The following is a 16496-nucleotide window of genomic DNA, read 5'->3' as shown; positions in this document are numbered from 1 at the left end:
CATTGTATATTCAACATCTATAGCGTTTGCACGCCCTCGATATCACTTTCCGCTCTTTTTATATTCAAAAACAACTGCCTGCAGACGAAGCGTCAGTATCGTGAACCAGGATCGGCCACCAAAACGGTGGCGAATGGCCGTTCAGAAGATAAACTCGTTTTGATGTTCCTAGATCGCGATCAAGTGTTGAACCGTCTTCGTGCAATGGAATTTTCCAGTGATCCTTTCCCGATCCGAGTTTAAAATTTGATCTTCGTTCGTGCACACGGCCATAAGAAGGGAAAAGGGACGGCCTCCCCCGCCTCTCACGAACACCGACAGAGGCGAGCAGTCACCCACGCCTCCTGTACGCCATCGCACCACCCCGATACCGTGACCAAGAGCCCCGAGAGACCCATTGAGACGGGGCTCGTGAAAGGGTGGAAGTATGGAGTTTTCACCAACGACTGCTTTCTCAGCAACCCGCTGTTGCCTACGTCCCTCCCGACCTGGGTTACATCCCCCACGGACCATTCACCCCTCCGCAGCGCTGTTTCTCCCCCCTCTAAAACCCTCCCCCCCTTCCCCTACCTATGAGTCAACCTTTGAGAAGTAGACTCCAGTTTTCGTCTGGTTCCAAATAGACCTTTTTACAAGTGAGGATTATTTTAGGGATACAGGATAATGATCTGGTCAAATTACAAAGTTTTTAATGGAACCTGTAAAAGGAAAGAGACAGTATTTATTGAACTACTTGTTACCGAAGATCTTGAAAATTATGCAAGCATAAAAGTTCCACAATGTTTAGTACACTCCTCCCCGAATCTGTGGACATTTCCTTAGAACAGTTGTCGATTCGCATGCAACATCTACGTAGTTACTTCTTGTCGTAACATCTTCACAATCACATGTCCCTGGACATACAGTTACTCACAATGTTGTTCGTACAGATGAAGTGTGAGAAGTAAAAGGAAGTAAAAATTACAAAAAAAAACAACTTAGTACATTAGGTATTTTCCCTACATGAAGTTATAACACATATGGTGATTTCTACAACCGTTTGTTCCCCCATAAACTTTATTAACAACGACAAAACAAACATTTTAGCACAAACCTCCTACTTTGATGTCACATTTCAGTTCGTACAGTTGCAATGAAAACAGAAAAACAAACATAAAAATGTTAGAACATGAGACAGTTTAATAGCCAGATGCATAACCATAACTGTTTGGCATCTCCAAGGTCTTGCAGATGTCTGGTCTGATTTCCTCCCAATCTAAAGCTACGGCCCTCTTAAATCTTCTTTTGACTTCCACTCATGTTCATGGACACGTTTCTTCAAAGTGGACATGAATGCTCAATCGGATCGAGATCTGGTATTTGAGCTGGTGTTTTCAAGTGCTTAGGTACATTCCAAATCTGACTCTTGCGATACGTTTCTTTTTCTGCTTATGAATGGCATTTTCTGTGCTATTCCGCCATGCAAAACCCGTCGGATGTTCTCGTTCCACATTTGTTTGCATGTTGCTTCTTCAATTACTGGACGTAGTTTTGGCACATTCAATCTATGGTTGTGTTTCTATTATTGTGAATTATTAAACGCTCTTCTCTGGAATCTAGTTTCCTTTCTATAGACTTTCGTTACGCGTTTTGTGTTGAATCACTGTATCGACATTTGCTAATGATATACTGAACTGTGGAGTGCGTTCTGGTCACTGACTCGCCTATTTTCCGGTTGGAAACACCTTTAAAACCAAATTTACTATTGGCTCTTTCAATTCTGCACTGCGTTCCTTTCTCTTCACCATTTTGGCTTGAACTGACGTACGGAGTCATGAAACATAACAACGAAGCTCTATAAAGCTTGACGCGCACTGAGACGCCGGAAGCGCGGCAACAGAACGAAACAGTTTCGCTTCCTGCATCTCAGTGGGTGATAACTCTCAAGATAACCCGCAGACTTCTAGCCGGAAATTCAATGCTTGGGTTCCGCACGTTCCCCTGTAGTAAGAGTTACACCATTTGATATTAATAGAAGCAGACAGCAGGAGTTATGTTGCCGGATTTTTCCGTGTTTCCACGCGTGTTTCTCGGTGTGCGGGGTTCTTAAGTGAAGCGCGCTAACTCCCGGCGCGGGACCCGCCTTTATGGCAGTAACCCTCTGTTGCCGCGTTTACCTGGGATGGAACTCGCTGTCAAAGGGCCAATTCCGCTCATCGCTTGGGCAAGAAGTGACAACTTTAAAATTCCGCTTCCCCAAAGCAGCCATCAGGGAAACAGGATTTTGTGAAAATAACCGTTCTGCGCTGTGATTGCACAGCGGTTAGTACAGCATCGGCATTATAGTATGCTAACGGTTAACTATAACCACGCGTTATCTAATTGATGGGCACAGACACACCTGCCTGACTCTGCAGTGTAGGAACAGAAAAGTGACAAGTGTTGTCTGTTTCTATCTGTAATGCATTTGTTGATTGAATGAGATCGATTTTAATGCGCCTCGGCACTCGCATACTTATGTTTATTACTTATCAACCATGATGACAGCATGTTCCATACCATGTGCTAAATTATGGTTAACACCATGACACCCTGTACGAACAACATTGTGAGTACCTGCATGTTCACATATCAATTAAAATATTACACAAAATCATCAAGTGCATGCCCCGAAAATTTCGTAAGAGGATCGCATGGTTTCTTCATGCTTCATGAAACGTGGAATTTGTTTTCTGTAATAACAAAACCGTGTGTAACATATATGAATTTGACGTTTTAATTTATCATACTAAAAGAACATTAAACATACTAGCTAGAAGAAAGATTTTTTTTCTGTTGACGTTCTGCAAGTAACTGTAGATATGCTGTTTCTCGCCAAGCTATTTAAAGCTTTATATTCCGACATTGAACCTTTTAAGTTTACTGCACAGGCAGCAATGGATTACCGTATTTGGCGGAGTATAAGACGCACATTTCCCCTTAAAAGTAGGTCTTATACGTCGATACTCAATTTTTTGATTACCTTCATTTCTGGAAATTTTCTCTGTTCTGAATAAGACGATTTCTTTTTGCTTCCTTGCGTTGTGTGACGAAGAATATTAAAATGTTTTCTTTCCTAGTTGGACTAGGTAAGTTATTTGGTGAAAGTAGTCCTTCATATTACTTTATATTTGAAATACTGTAAATTAATTATTTATATGGGTGTGAAACTTGGTCCCTTACATTGAAAGAGGAACATAAATTGAGAGTATTTGAAAATAAGATCCTTAGGAAAATCTTTGGACCTAAAAGGGATGAGGAGACAGGGTAGTGGAGAAGGTTACATAATTTAGAACTACATAATTTGTATTCATGTCCAGATATTATTAGAATAATTAAATCAAGAAGACTTAGGTGGGCAGGCCATGTGGCACGATTGGGAGAGGAAATAGGAGTTTACAGGATTCTTGTTTGGAAACTGATGGTAAGAGACCTATAGGAAGGTCAAGACGAAGATGGAGGGACAACGTTGAGATGGACCTAAGGGAAATCGGTAGGGATGGAAAAGAGTATATAGAACTTGCTCAAGATAGGGACAGATGCAGAGGCCAGCCTAGTCTACCTTTTACCTACCCGCTGCCCGCTTGCACGCGAGGACAGGTATACCTGCTCGCCTGCCCACGGCAACGAGTCGACTTGCGTCTTTACCCGGGTTCTTGCTCTTCAAGGCGCTCTGCGCTTACAAGGTACCTGGGCATTCAACAAGACCCGGGCGCCTGCAAAACCTGCTGGAAGGAAACAGCCCTCCGGCAGCGTGTCGTTCCAGGTGTTTCATCACCACGTGGACAGCTTCAGCCAGTGTTGCCTACTTACGTAGCTTGTAAATCCTACGAAGTCCTAGGAGGAGCTCTCTCCTCCAAGGAGAATTTATATACTTAGCGATTTCAGTTCAGCGTAAGCAGTTTTTATCTTATTGCTAGGAAATGCACGCAATATTACAGCTTCATTTATCTAAATGAATGATCGAGCAAACAAAAATCTCCTCATTGCATGGTGCCTTAACCAGGCACGCAGTGGCGCAACCAGAGGGGGGCAGGGAGCATTGCTCACAACCTTAGACGAAAATTTAGTCTAGCCGAGGGGCCAGGGTGTGGGTCAAACATTAAAGTACAAGAAAAAACAGGCTAGCAGAATTTAAGAATAGCAGGGCTAAAGGGTACTCAAGATGGAATTAATTTTCATATTTTTCTTGCATTTTCCTTCCAGACGGCCAAGCGCACCTGCAGAGGGGGAATGGAGGGGTAATTGCAACCCCTTGATTTCAAATTTTATGAAAGTAGAAATATATTATAAAATATTATACAGTCTCGTCAAGTTCAATGCCGTAGCAAGGGAGTAGCGGGAGTCGGCCCTGGGCGCCGAACGATCTAAGTGAGAAAAGTTTTAAAACAGAGAATGCCATGGCGGCCCTTGATATTATTTGCTATTAATGTTGGTTTGTTACGAGTTGGATGAATTGATTATGTAATGTATTTATATAATATATATGCTTTAATGAAATTTTGAATATGTACACAATTTAGTGTTAGCATATGTATTTCTTATTTTACGTCGCTCCATGTGAAAATAAAATATTGTAGATGGACATTTTACATGCTATATGTATGTACATTTGGAATGCATTTATCATGCACTTTCTTTCTTTCAAAAACAGTTTGTGTGCTTGTTTTCCATTATTAGCTAATGTGAAATTGACGTGCTGAAAAAATATTTCTAATCCTCTGTTTCAACACAAATGCGTGAGAACCGACTTCCACCCCCTTTTTGCATGATTTATGAGGATAATAATGCCTTTCATGCTACTTTATTACTATTGTTGTGATTGTTGGGCACGTTTATCCAAGTACTTGCCCCCCCCCCCCCCCAAACGAGGGTAACGGCAAAGCCCCTGGCTGGCTACGGCCCTGGTGTTCGCAGTAGAACAGTGTGTTGTTCGACTCGCGACCTCAGCGTCGAACGTGACATGTTTCAGTCCTGCCCAATATCACTATATATCTATACGTATATTGGTTGTTTACGACATGTACTTATGGATCCTGTGCCACGGAAAACCTATTTCAATCTGTGTGTGTAAGGGGGGGGGGGGAGTAGCAACATTCGTAAATCTCATTTCATTGGCGATGTGCCTTACGAAGCTTTGAGTTCCCTTTTCTAAGTAGTGAAAATATATTGCAGTTGGCAACACTGCAGACAGGTGTGCGCCCGGTGCAGTTTCTAGTCGAAGCAACTACGTCATGTAGAGGGAGGGGGGTGCAGTTGATTGAATGAACGCACTGAGACCTACTAGGTATCTTACGACTGCGGGTACCCGGCGGGTTTTCGATACCTGCCAAGAACGATCTGGGCAGATGGTCAGTCAAGGTGCTCAAGCGAGGGTGTTGCGCAGGTTGCATGGCATTTCAGGAGCGATGTCTCGCGAACGGGTCTGCTCCAGGTCTTGTGCAGGCCTCTAGACAGATGGAAGGCCTGTGTTGCTGCAGCCATGAACCTTCGGGTTTAAGAAGGCTAAGAGAGTTAGTTAGTTAGTAAATTAATTATAAATTCAGTGAAATTCAGTTTTTTCCCCAAAAAATGTGTCTTATACACCGGCAAATACAGTAAGTTTGAACTTGGCGATAAAATACGTATTAGGACGCGTTGAGAACTGCTACGAAAATACATGAAATGTAATCGTCTTTTCAAAATGAAACTGAATGCAATTATACACTGAGAAATTTTCAATGTTATTTGTGTCATGAGGGGAATAGAGAATATAGAAGAAATTGTACTTACCAATTTGTTAGGATGGTTCCGCTTGGAATATGCAGCATTTTGACTGTCTCGTCCCTGGACCATCGAGTTGCCTCTGAAAGATGCAAAGTTACACGAATATACCCAATGCTGTCAAGTTATTCATTAACAACAATTAATTATAATGTAATTGGACACTTCATCAGAGGATAAAAGTAACAATGAGACTGTCAAGAAAGAAGCAACCCGTACGAACCATGTCTAAAATACGAATTAGAAATTTTAAATATGATAATCACAGAAATAAAATGTATGGATCAATCTACACGTTGCAGGGTAAGAAAATGGAACCGTCCCATGGTGTTGTCAAGAATTTACATAAGCTCGTCACAACATTTGTGGAATTTGAAGAACGGTGAAAGGAAACAAGCGCGTCAGAACTTTTCTTCAATTTTCAAATATATTTTTTTCTATAGGGCTGAGCCGATACCACTTTGAACAGATACCGATACCAATGTCGATACTCTCACCAATACCCACCGATACCGATACTTGAAATAAAAGGTTGTTTAAAATAGTGATTAATATTAGTGTGTAAGTATTTCATTCTAATTAAAAAATATTCAATTTTTCCTTTAATATATTCAAGATTCACATAAGAATATTAAATTACGAGGTGTTATGTTGACACAAAGCTAGTACAAAATTAAAGGTAACTTCTAAATTTGCATAATTTTCAGTACAATTAGACTCCGCGAAAGTGCCGCGTGATATTTTTTAGTACCCCGTGAAGGTCCAAAATACCTGAAAAGTATCGGCCAGTATCCGTAAATAAATTCCAACCGATACTTTCCGATACCGATGGCTCAGCACTATTTTTTCATTCTTTGATTCGTTCCAAACTTATAATCTTCAGTAATGAGGTCCTGCGTGAGAAGTCTGGTAGATAATTTGATATTTGAAAGGTCGTCTTTGTCTCGGTACCATATCTAGTTTATCTGAATCGATGTTGATGTCAAATTTATTGTCTTTTGCTTGATCCACATTTGCTTAGTCGACAGCGCTCTCTTACTATTTCCCAGAGGCATGCAGAAAAATTGTGTGTCGAAATAATGCACTGTTTGATACGAACCCGTCGGACGTGTACATTGAATATTAATCGAAATTGTATCCATATTGGCAAAATAATAAACCTGAATCCTCACCCCCTGCTTCTACAGTACTCCTTTTGGTAGATGCTCCTGCCTGTCCCACTGACTCCTTAGAAGACGTGAAGGCCGTGGTGTTCAGTCTCTCGGTTGAATGTGGGTTTGGTGGCGTCTTTCCACTTCCCAAAGTATGATGAGACACTTTCCTGAGAAAGAGAAATTATTCTTTTGTACTTCAATTCGTACTGCAACTTTCCCTGTAATAACACTGAAGAAATTGTGCAATATGCACGATTATAATGTGTTGCGGCATTTACGGATTTAAAGCCTGTCCCACAGAGCTCTACTTCCATCTACATTGCCTTTTTGATCGCTTCGGCCGGAAGATCTTTCTCTAGTAAGAATTCTATACTCTGCCCAGGTTATCACTGGAGCAAGTGAAGGAAAGAAGTATTTGCGCAAGTAGTGACGTGAGACGGCTCCACCAATGAACACATGAAGGGCAATGGGGTTGCGGGGAAGGGGGAAAGCGACTGCAGCTACCAGCCTTCCCAGCAACGTGTACTGCGTATCTCTTGCCCACGCGATTTCCTCACCTTTTCTTCCACCATCTGCCGCCTTGCTCCAGAGACACCAGGGACAATCCTCTGTTTGTTAAGTGCCCCTTACAGCCTGAACTTTTAAATTGGGTAAGGAGATTTTAGTCCTCAGAGAGAGTTTAGTTTAAGTTATTGTTAAAAAAATGAAGGAATTAGTTTTAAAAATTATGTAAATGTCAATCGAACAACACAGAACAACCTTATATAGATTAATTAGCAACGATTTGAAATACAATTTTGAATAGTGAACTTTTTGCCCGTCTTCTGTACAAAACTTTGTTTCGTACATGAATTGATCAAGAATTTCAATTTTTGTTGTATGAAATTTTATTCTGCTGATCACGTGATGCCCGTGCAGTTGCGAGTTGTTAAGATTTAAACCACAGAAAACTGCACATCTATCTATTCTTATATAATTGTCCTACTTACCATTCTGTTCAGTTCATTAAACTTTGGCTTTGCTGCAAGTAGTCCGAAAGCCAATTGTCTCATTCGTTTTTAGTACATCACATTTTGCCTTTAATTTTCTTTAGGCATTTTAATCAGATAAGTTCTATAGGAACACAGATCATTATTGGCTGTTATATTGTTGCTCACCAAAAATGTAATTGTATTCTGATATGTATTATTGAATTTGATTAGACAACTTGTTTTTTAAAAGTTCACTTTATGCACAGTTTGCTTAATCGGGATCGGACCTACAGTTCAAAGTGGAGTTCGTACCATTATGTGCCCCACCCGGTATCGAACCCGGGAACACTTGATGATGATTATTATTAGGGCTTGGATATTTATGTCATATTTCTATCCTCTACTGTTTTTCCATGCCTAAATTCCTTTAAACATGCTTTTAACACGTCGCTTGGATCAGAATGGTTATCAGCTCTAACATGTGGGATAACTTTAAAAATTCTCTATGGGTCTTCTTTAATTTAGGTCATGCAAGGTAGGTGTATCTTTTAAGAATTGTCTTTATAAAAATTCACGTCTGGCTGGCATGCGAGAGACACAGGTTCGGTCCCCGGCAGGCAAGAACCGAGATTTTTTCCACCTGTACAAGAGGCTCCGGCGCCCACCCAGCGTCGTATAAAGTGGGTACGTGGTGGAAACTGTGGGCTAAAGGCGCCCAGGGGCGTGGTGCTGATCACATCACCACCACCTTCGGCCGTGATCAAGGAAGTGTGGGGCCCTAACTCCACATCCCTTGGCGTGGTGCAAAGCACAGGGGAGCACTTTATTTTTTTAATTATAACAATTCAAAGTGTGCATACTTTTTTTTACCCGTAATAGAACATCTAGGGCATGATATTGTTTATTGATTTGGTTTACGTCGCTTTTCTGCAACTTTTGGCTAATCGCGAAGATCAATTTCTTGTAATCATCACTTATTCTCATGGTCGTATAAGCCAAAAATGGCAGAAGGAAAGTACAAATACAATAATTCGTGATTGTTGTCTTCACTGCATTTTGGGGGATATCAAGAGCCTTCTGGGAAAAATAACATTACTTTGTTCAAACACAATGCACAACACTAGAACAGCATGATAAAGAAGGCCGTAACATCGGTCACGTGCTTTCAACTCCTTCCCGGAGTTGCCATTCAGGACTGCAATTCGTGATTTCAGATAATGTGTAGCATTATGGTAGTCAACATTGCAAAACTCGTGCGATACGGAGTAGAGAGAGCAATGGAAGAAGAGAATAGAGAACTACATTCAGAAGCAGCGCAGAAAACTATTGAGAAATGAGAGAGTTCGTCAATAACTTCTAGAGTACAGTAAGGACAAGTTTTACTTTCAGTAATTATATATTCTCATAAGTATCATTTGTAAAGTGTATTTTCTTACATTAAATGCTTTTGGAGAATAAATGAGAACATATTTTTATCTTCATATAAATATTACTTTTGTGTGCAATTACATAATGTGCGAATGCTTGTTATGGGTATCTAGAGGCCAGATAATATATTTTTAATGTCCCAGTTCTTCTTTTAAAATGCTTATTTTTTGCCATGCTGTATTCAAATTTGTAAGTTTTTTTGTATTTCTGTCAGTTAAACCAGTAATTTCCGAGATTGCAACATCATAATTAATCATTAATTGTGGCTGTTCCAAAGCTGATAGTATCATTATATTTGGCTGAGATATTTCCACATAACCAAGCTTCAATCACAAAAAAAATATTTTACGACGGCTTTACACGAAGCTACACAATTGAATTCGACTAATGTAAAAATTACACGAAAAAACTACACTTTTACAAACTTTTTTGTCTGAAGAAAACAGAGTTAAAATCGCTTTATCTTGCTTTTGTCTTAAAGCAGACACTTGTAGCTTTCCAATTAGCTATCTTTGACTTTTTTCCTCCCAAGGAGTAGTTTTACAAGCACGCAAACCGAGGGCTCCTAATCTAAAAGTGGTTGTAATGGAAGCACGTTTACAAGCTACCTTGACAGTCTCAAGCCTGGAGAAATTGTGCGAGGAATCAGTGCTCTATTCGAAAATATCAATACCTAGGTATTTCACACAATTCTCTTGTAATAAGTATTGTACGGGGTGTTAAGTCACCCTTCAATTTGATAGAAGTTTTAAAATGTCATCGCAATTGTCCACCCGCCCTTTCACTTCTAACTGTGTTCATCTCTATTGTCCGGCTACCAGGGGGAAAAGAGTGCGACTCTCTTCGTGATAATATCACTACGCCAAGAAGTTCTCATTTCGGGAACGATGAGGCAGTCGTTTATCATTTACGCCTTGTGCTCCAACAAGGCGCTGTTTACAGTTGAGTTCATTCGAGAGGTTCTTGACGTCGAATTTAACATGGATATTAGTTTTTCTTCTTTCTGTAGCAAGGGAGCTGATTGTCAAGATACAACCACACGAGGTTAGGTTGTGCTCAGACCGAAGCGTTTTTACGGCAGATGGGAACATTGATATTGTTAAGAAAACCGTAGCGTTAAATTTATTCAGAGTAACTCAACCTTGAACGACTCGACCCTCTACTGGTGACGTATATTATTTTTGATGCAGACCGCGCTACTACGCCAGGTGTCCCTGATTCGAATCCTGGTCTCGGCATGGTTGTTCTTTGTGAATGGCCCTTCATCATATCATCACTCGTTTCCATCTTCGCAAATTAGCGAAATGTGGCACAGAAGTGAAGTAAAATAAAGCAAATCAGTCAATCAATCAAATCATCACTCATCCTCATCGTTGCGATTAGCCAAAAGTGGCAGAAAAGCGATGCTACATAAGAGAAAGAAGGTCCAATATTACTTGTGATGTAGTTTGCGTTTTCTGTGCCTTCGGAAAGTGGGGCTTCCCCGTGGCTTCGACACGAGCGCCTCCCCGGGCAGGCGTACAAATATGGTGGCAGATTAGTAATTGGATAGAGCCTGAGGCCTACAATATTCGCGGGCCCTATATCAACATTTTCTCAGATTTTTGTTCCTTAGTCCAGGGGTTCCCAAACTTTTTCGTTTCATGGCGTCTTTAGTGTTTCAAGATTTTTCCGTGGCGCCCCAAGTCAGAATGTAGGCCTATCTAACACTTGCAATGCTCAGTTAAAAAATGAACACGTATTTCAAATTTAGAAAAATTTTATATGTAGAAAGTATTAAATAACCACATATTTGGAATAAGTGTCATGAGTGAATATATAAGAACATTTCGCAGCGTCCCCGTAAGCCAGTCACTGCGCTCGGGAACCACTGCCTTATATAGTCTGAATGCAGATGTCCTATGTAATCATAATACAGGGTGATTCAAATGTCCCAGGACACCTTTTTTTTTTTTTTAAACGGATGCGGTAATGGCAGATCCAACTTCACCTGGGCACATTGGAGTAAGGGGGCCCATATGTGAGAGTGCTTCCGGGAGATGGCCGCCATCTTGAAGTCCGCCATATTCGAACGAGGTCAATTTTTTTAAAATGCAAGGAATTCATGTGGGGTATCAAAACACATTAGAATTTTCCAGGAAATGTAATGCTGTAATTAGTTTTGTGTTAGCTGTAACCAGGGTGGATAGAAAATCATGATTTCTATTTAAAAAATCATTTTTGTTGATTTTTTATTTAAATCGATTTTTTTTAAAAAAAACATGCTTAAAATTGCTTGCATGGTTTTTGGCACCATTCATATAGATATATATTATTTTTTTTATAGAAAGGCTTTTTCTAGTAAATGTCCCTGTAAAATATTTGAACAGTTTGATTAAATCAAATAGAAAAATATACGTAAACATACATTTTTCTGTAAAATAAAGCCTTTTCACTTTAAAGTAAAATTATATATTAATTAATCAAAGACAGTATATTCCTCGTCCTGAAACTGTAACTACTATGGAAATGTTTGTTCAGTTTGTTAATGAAACTAATGATAATTTCAGTAACTTTTCTTCCAGTGAAACTAAAACATTCTGGATGTACTCTATAATTGTAACTTAAATATTTTCATAGTCTTTGTACCTGAATTTTGGATATTTTTTTAATGATAGTTCGAAGAATATCAGCTGCCATGGTTATTTACAGTTTAATGACATTGACACTATTTATGGTTTAACATGATTAGTATTTTGTATATTTTTCTACACAAAATGTTTGCTAATTTTGCCCATAAAATTATTGAATTTTAAATCAAGAAAAATCCTGTCTTTACATTTCCTTTCGTATGAGTTTCACACCATAAGTGCATATCTTTTATTTCCTTTTCCTATCTTAGAACCTAATAATCACCATTAAATGATTACGAGAGTAATGTACTTTCACCAAAAGTGTTTCTGATATCTACAAAACCCTTATGTAGGTTATTCTATAATTTTTTTTATTCAGAGTTATTTAAATCAGTGATTTTTTTTTCTTCAAAAAAGTCATCTGATTTAAATCAGTCCACCCTGGCTGTAACGGTACAAAAGTTGTTGACACTGAAATATGGCAACCGTGTGCTGCGGTTCCCAAATGATGTGCTCAGTGTGGTTCCCATCGTGCCGAAATCACTCTTCGAGGCGTGAGATCCACTCTGCATGGACCCGCATGATCTGTGGGGTTATTTGATCACAGGTCCGCGTGATGCGGTAGCGAAGGGGGTGTGGTCGCTGAGTTTCTCGGAGTACAATTGATTAATGGAGATGTGAATATATCCGCACAAACCTTACGAAGCCTTTCTTCAATACAAAACTATAAAACAGCGTGTGTAACATATGAGTGTGTGATTTAAAGAGGGGTCTGAGGAAAGTTTAAACCCTGCGAGTTCACCATGTCGATGTCTCTGCTGGAATGATGAGGTTTCCATAGGATGCAAACCATTTAATATGTTTCAGACTGCAAACTTAATGACTGTGGCAACCATTAATGTGAGCCGCGTGGCTGCATACATGCAGGATAAAAATTGCCGTTTTTCGGGAGCTCGTTGCGAGTAAAACGTCGCTAAGAAACATAAAAGTACATCCACGACAAAATCACGTTAATGTTCACTAATCTGTATATTGCGATATTGCACCAGGAAGATATCGCCATTTATAATACGATAAAAGGTAAAAAAAGGTAAAGTGTTCCCCTGTGCATAGCGCCACGCCATGAAGGCGTATAGGGGGTGTGGGGGTAACGCCCCACACTTTCTTGATCCGGTCGTGAGTGGGGGTGATGTGATCAGCATCACGCCCCTGACCGCCTTTACCCCCCCAGGGTTTCCCCCAGGTACCCATGTTATTCGACGCTGGGTGGGCGCCGGAGCCGCTTCCACCGTTAGAAAAGTTCCCGGATTTGAACCGGCCGGGGATCGAACCCGGGACCTTGAGCATGGTAGTCAGACGCGTTACCGACTGAGCCACCGCGGCCACATTATAATACGATACGATGTTTTTTAGGTGCCGGTGATACCTGTTCCCCAAACATCGTTATACGAAGTGTGATGATTTGCAATATTGAGGGCAGCATACAATACGAATGAGTAGTTTTTTTTACGATGTGATTGACATTTGGACTTGTTGCTTCGCATTTCTGCCACTTCTGGCTAATCGTGACGATATGTTCATGGTGGTATTTGTAGCGGGAATGGGGTACTTGCCGCCCCCCCCCTCTGCTTGATAAATTTTATCCCTGGGAACAACAATTTATTGGCAATTTAGTTACTTTTTCGCACTTCGCCATTCATTTGCAACACTTTTCTGTCAGACAACTGAAAGCTGCATTTGGTGAACGCAGATGTTGCCTCAAACACTATTCTATTCCTGGAATTGTTTAATTAGTTCCAGGGCCAAGGACTCCTACTCCTCTTTCCTTTTTCCAAGGATTATCACGGGAAATGCCATCCTAATGTGATGGTTGCAAATGAGGTGTCACATGACTCGCACTCTTCACCACAGAACGTCTGTGTCATTTCATCATCTCATGAGTGGAATAATAGTATGCGAAATGCCTACATGGAATTTGTGATGAGCGCAATTGCCCTTTACAATATATATTTTTTTATAACAGTGTGTTTTTTGAAGAACAATGAACTATATTTCTTTGTGAAGTGCTAGAATGTTAGTGAAAAAAGTGAACATTATGAGTTTCAGACTCTCTCTGCAATATCGCGAATTCACCTTCAAAAGGAAATGAAGACTGTGTTGATCAAAGGATCGGTTCTGAAAATTTGCAAGTGCATCTACAGTGTAGTAGTAAATCGATGAGTTCCATTGTGATTGGTGGTTGCCTAAGTCGTGAAAAATTTAACAAATAGACAATTATACAGCGATTGCTTGATGTGTCTAGTGATGGAAGTTACGCAGGGAGGGGCAACGCCCAAGACCCCATGCCAGATAAAAGTAATTGTTTGTTTTATTTATTATCCATTTTGAGACACACTGTATATTGTCAAGATGAAGTTATATAAATTAATACCTTGTAGCAATGAAAATTAGCCATGGTTTTTCGAGGGAACTTTGTCTTGTTGGGGAGGTCCTCTGCAACTAACAAATCCTAGAAAATGAAACACCTGTTAAATTTTAAAAAAAAGGTAAAGTGCTCCCCTGTGCTTAGCACAACGCCATGAAGGCGTATAGGGGGTGTGGGGGTAACGCCCCACACTTTCTTGATCCGGTCGTGAGTGGGGGTGATGTGATCAGCATCACGCCCCTGACCGCCTTTACCCCCCAGTGTTTCCCCCAGGTACCCATTAAATATGAATGTTTATTTGATGCATCAAGTGCATACTAAGCAAGATATACAAGTACTATAAATCGTCATGTGAGAGAACCAGAGGGACCAATTTATGAAATTTACAGGAGAGAAGAAATAATGTATTGTTAGGAAAATGTCTGACTTTTAAAAAGAGTCAATACATTGGAGATACGTGATTCCACCTTTCTAAAGATTAGAAGTGGATATATGTCAATCTGACCTCAAATAGAGCTCTTCACAGGAGTTTATTTGAACAAAACTGAAAACAGCAATTTTGCAGTTACGTTACTCTGGTTCTCATATGACGATACAATATTGTAGCTTTATTGTTGCAGATGCGAGGTTTGTTCTTTGTAAACACAGTATACTAAGATTCATTATTGAAAATTGTAATTAATGTCTAATATTTAAATTATTTTTCGTTTCTCTTCAGGTTAGGGGGTCCTGATCCATTGGATTATATTAGCATGTATGCTAATCCTGGTGTACCAGATCAGAATATTCCTGCACATTGGCATTACATCAGGTAATTGATTACATTATGAAAAAAAAAAATTATCTTAAATGATATGTACGTGGGGGTATCCAAAAGTTTTAATTATATTAAAGAAGTTATAGAGATATTTACATAAAACTTTTTGTGCATAATCAGTGTCATTGCCATGCATACTTGTGCAAATATCAAATCTTTGTCGAACTTAGTTTTCTTTCCACAGGCTGTAGAAGACAGCAAACTGCATGATGAACAAAATTGAAGCCCCAAGTGTCATAAAGTTCCTCCATTTGAAGGGCAACAATGCACACCAAATCCACGACGAAATGAAAGCTGTGTATGGGGATGAATGTCCATCATATGACACGGTTGTGAGGTGGAAGAGGAACTTTCAAAGTGGTCACATGTCCCTGACAGACGAGCCAAGACCGGGTAGACCCTCAATCAAGGATGATCTTGCTATGGTGAAGAAAGTGGAGGCCGTTATCCTCGACGACAGAAGATCGACCATGGAAAGAGTGATGGCAGAGACTGGACTGTTACGGAAGTGCGTGGAGGATTATTCATGAGGAACTGCACATGAATAAGGTGTCTGCACGCTGGGTACATCGCTTGTTGACACGTCTTCAAAAGCAAACTCGCCACGACTTTTCCCAGCAGAATTTAACTCTGTTGGAGCGGAATGAAGACGATTTTTTTGCTCGTCTGGTCACTATGGACGAGTGCTATGTATACCGGAGACGGAGACCAAAGAAATGAGCAAGGAGTGGAAACATCCATCCACCCCCCCCCCCCCTCAAGAAGGCGAAGGTCCAGAAATCTGCCGGGAAGGTGATGCTGTACGTTTTTTGGGATAGCCGCGGGGTAATCTTAACCGATTACCTTCCGAAGGGCGAGACCCTCAACAGCGATTACTACTGCAACCTTCTGGAGAAACTGCGTGATGCATTGAAATAAAAACGTCGTTGCATGAACAGCAAAGGCGTCCGTCTCCTCGACGACAATGCACCCGTCTATACGGCCCAAGCATCCGTTGTCGCCGCCCACCGGTTAGGCTATGAACTTTTGCAGCATCCACCTTATTCGCCTGATCTTGGCATAAGCGACTTCTTCCTCTTCCCCGATATGAAGAAACCACTTCATGGTCGGCGATTTGACGACAAAGAGGATGTCATTTTCGAAGTGGAACAGTGGTTTTCGAGCAAACTGGAGGACTTCTACATAGAGGGCTTGAAACAGGTGAAGAAACGCTGGCAAAAATTTGTGACTCTGCAGGGAGACTACGTGGAGAAGAACTAACTTTGACCACTGTAAGTGACTATTTTATGTTTTTTTTATTTCATGGTG

At 40.4% G+C, this 16496-nt stretch overlaps 1 protein-coding gene across 2 annotated transcripts in view; it reads left to right on the top strand.

The window, feature by feature from the left end:
• Window positions 1-16496, top strand: part of Su(fu) (suppressor of fused domain protein) — a 105471-nt gene that overhangs the window by 57110 nt on the left and 31865 nt on the right. The window contains exons 1-2 of one of the 2 annotated variants that reach the window (XM_083142376.1): window positions 13897-14301; window positions 15090-15182. In XM_083142376.1, coding sequence (XP_082998502.1) covers window positions 15124-15182 — 59 coding nt within the window. In that variant the 5' untranslated portion in view covers window positions 13897-14301; window positions 15090-15123. Of the gene's footprint in view, window positions 1-13896; window positions 14302-15089; window positions 15183-16496 lie in introns of those variants that run through there. The other variant, XM_083142375.1, reaches the window with a different exon arrangement.

The sequence above is a fragment of the Lepisma saccharinum genome, chromosome 21, assembly GCF_977018435.1.
Source record: "Lepisma saccharinum chromosome 21, izLepSacc3.1, whole genome shotgun sequence".
NCBI lineage: Eukaryota > Metazoa > Arthropoda > Insecta > Zygentoma > Lepismatidae > Lepisma > Lepisma saccharinum.
This window is presented reverse-complemented; position numbering and strand designations above follow the sequence as displayed.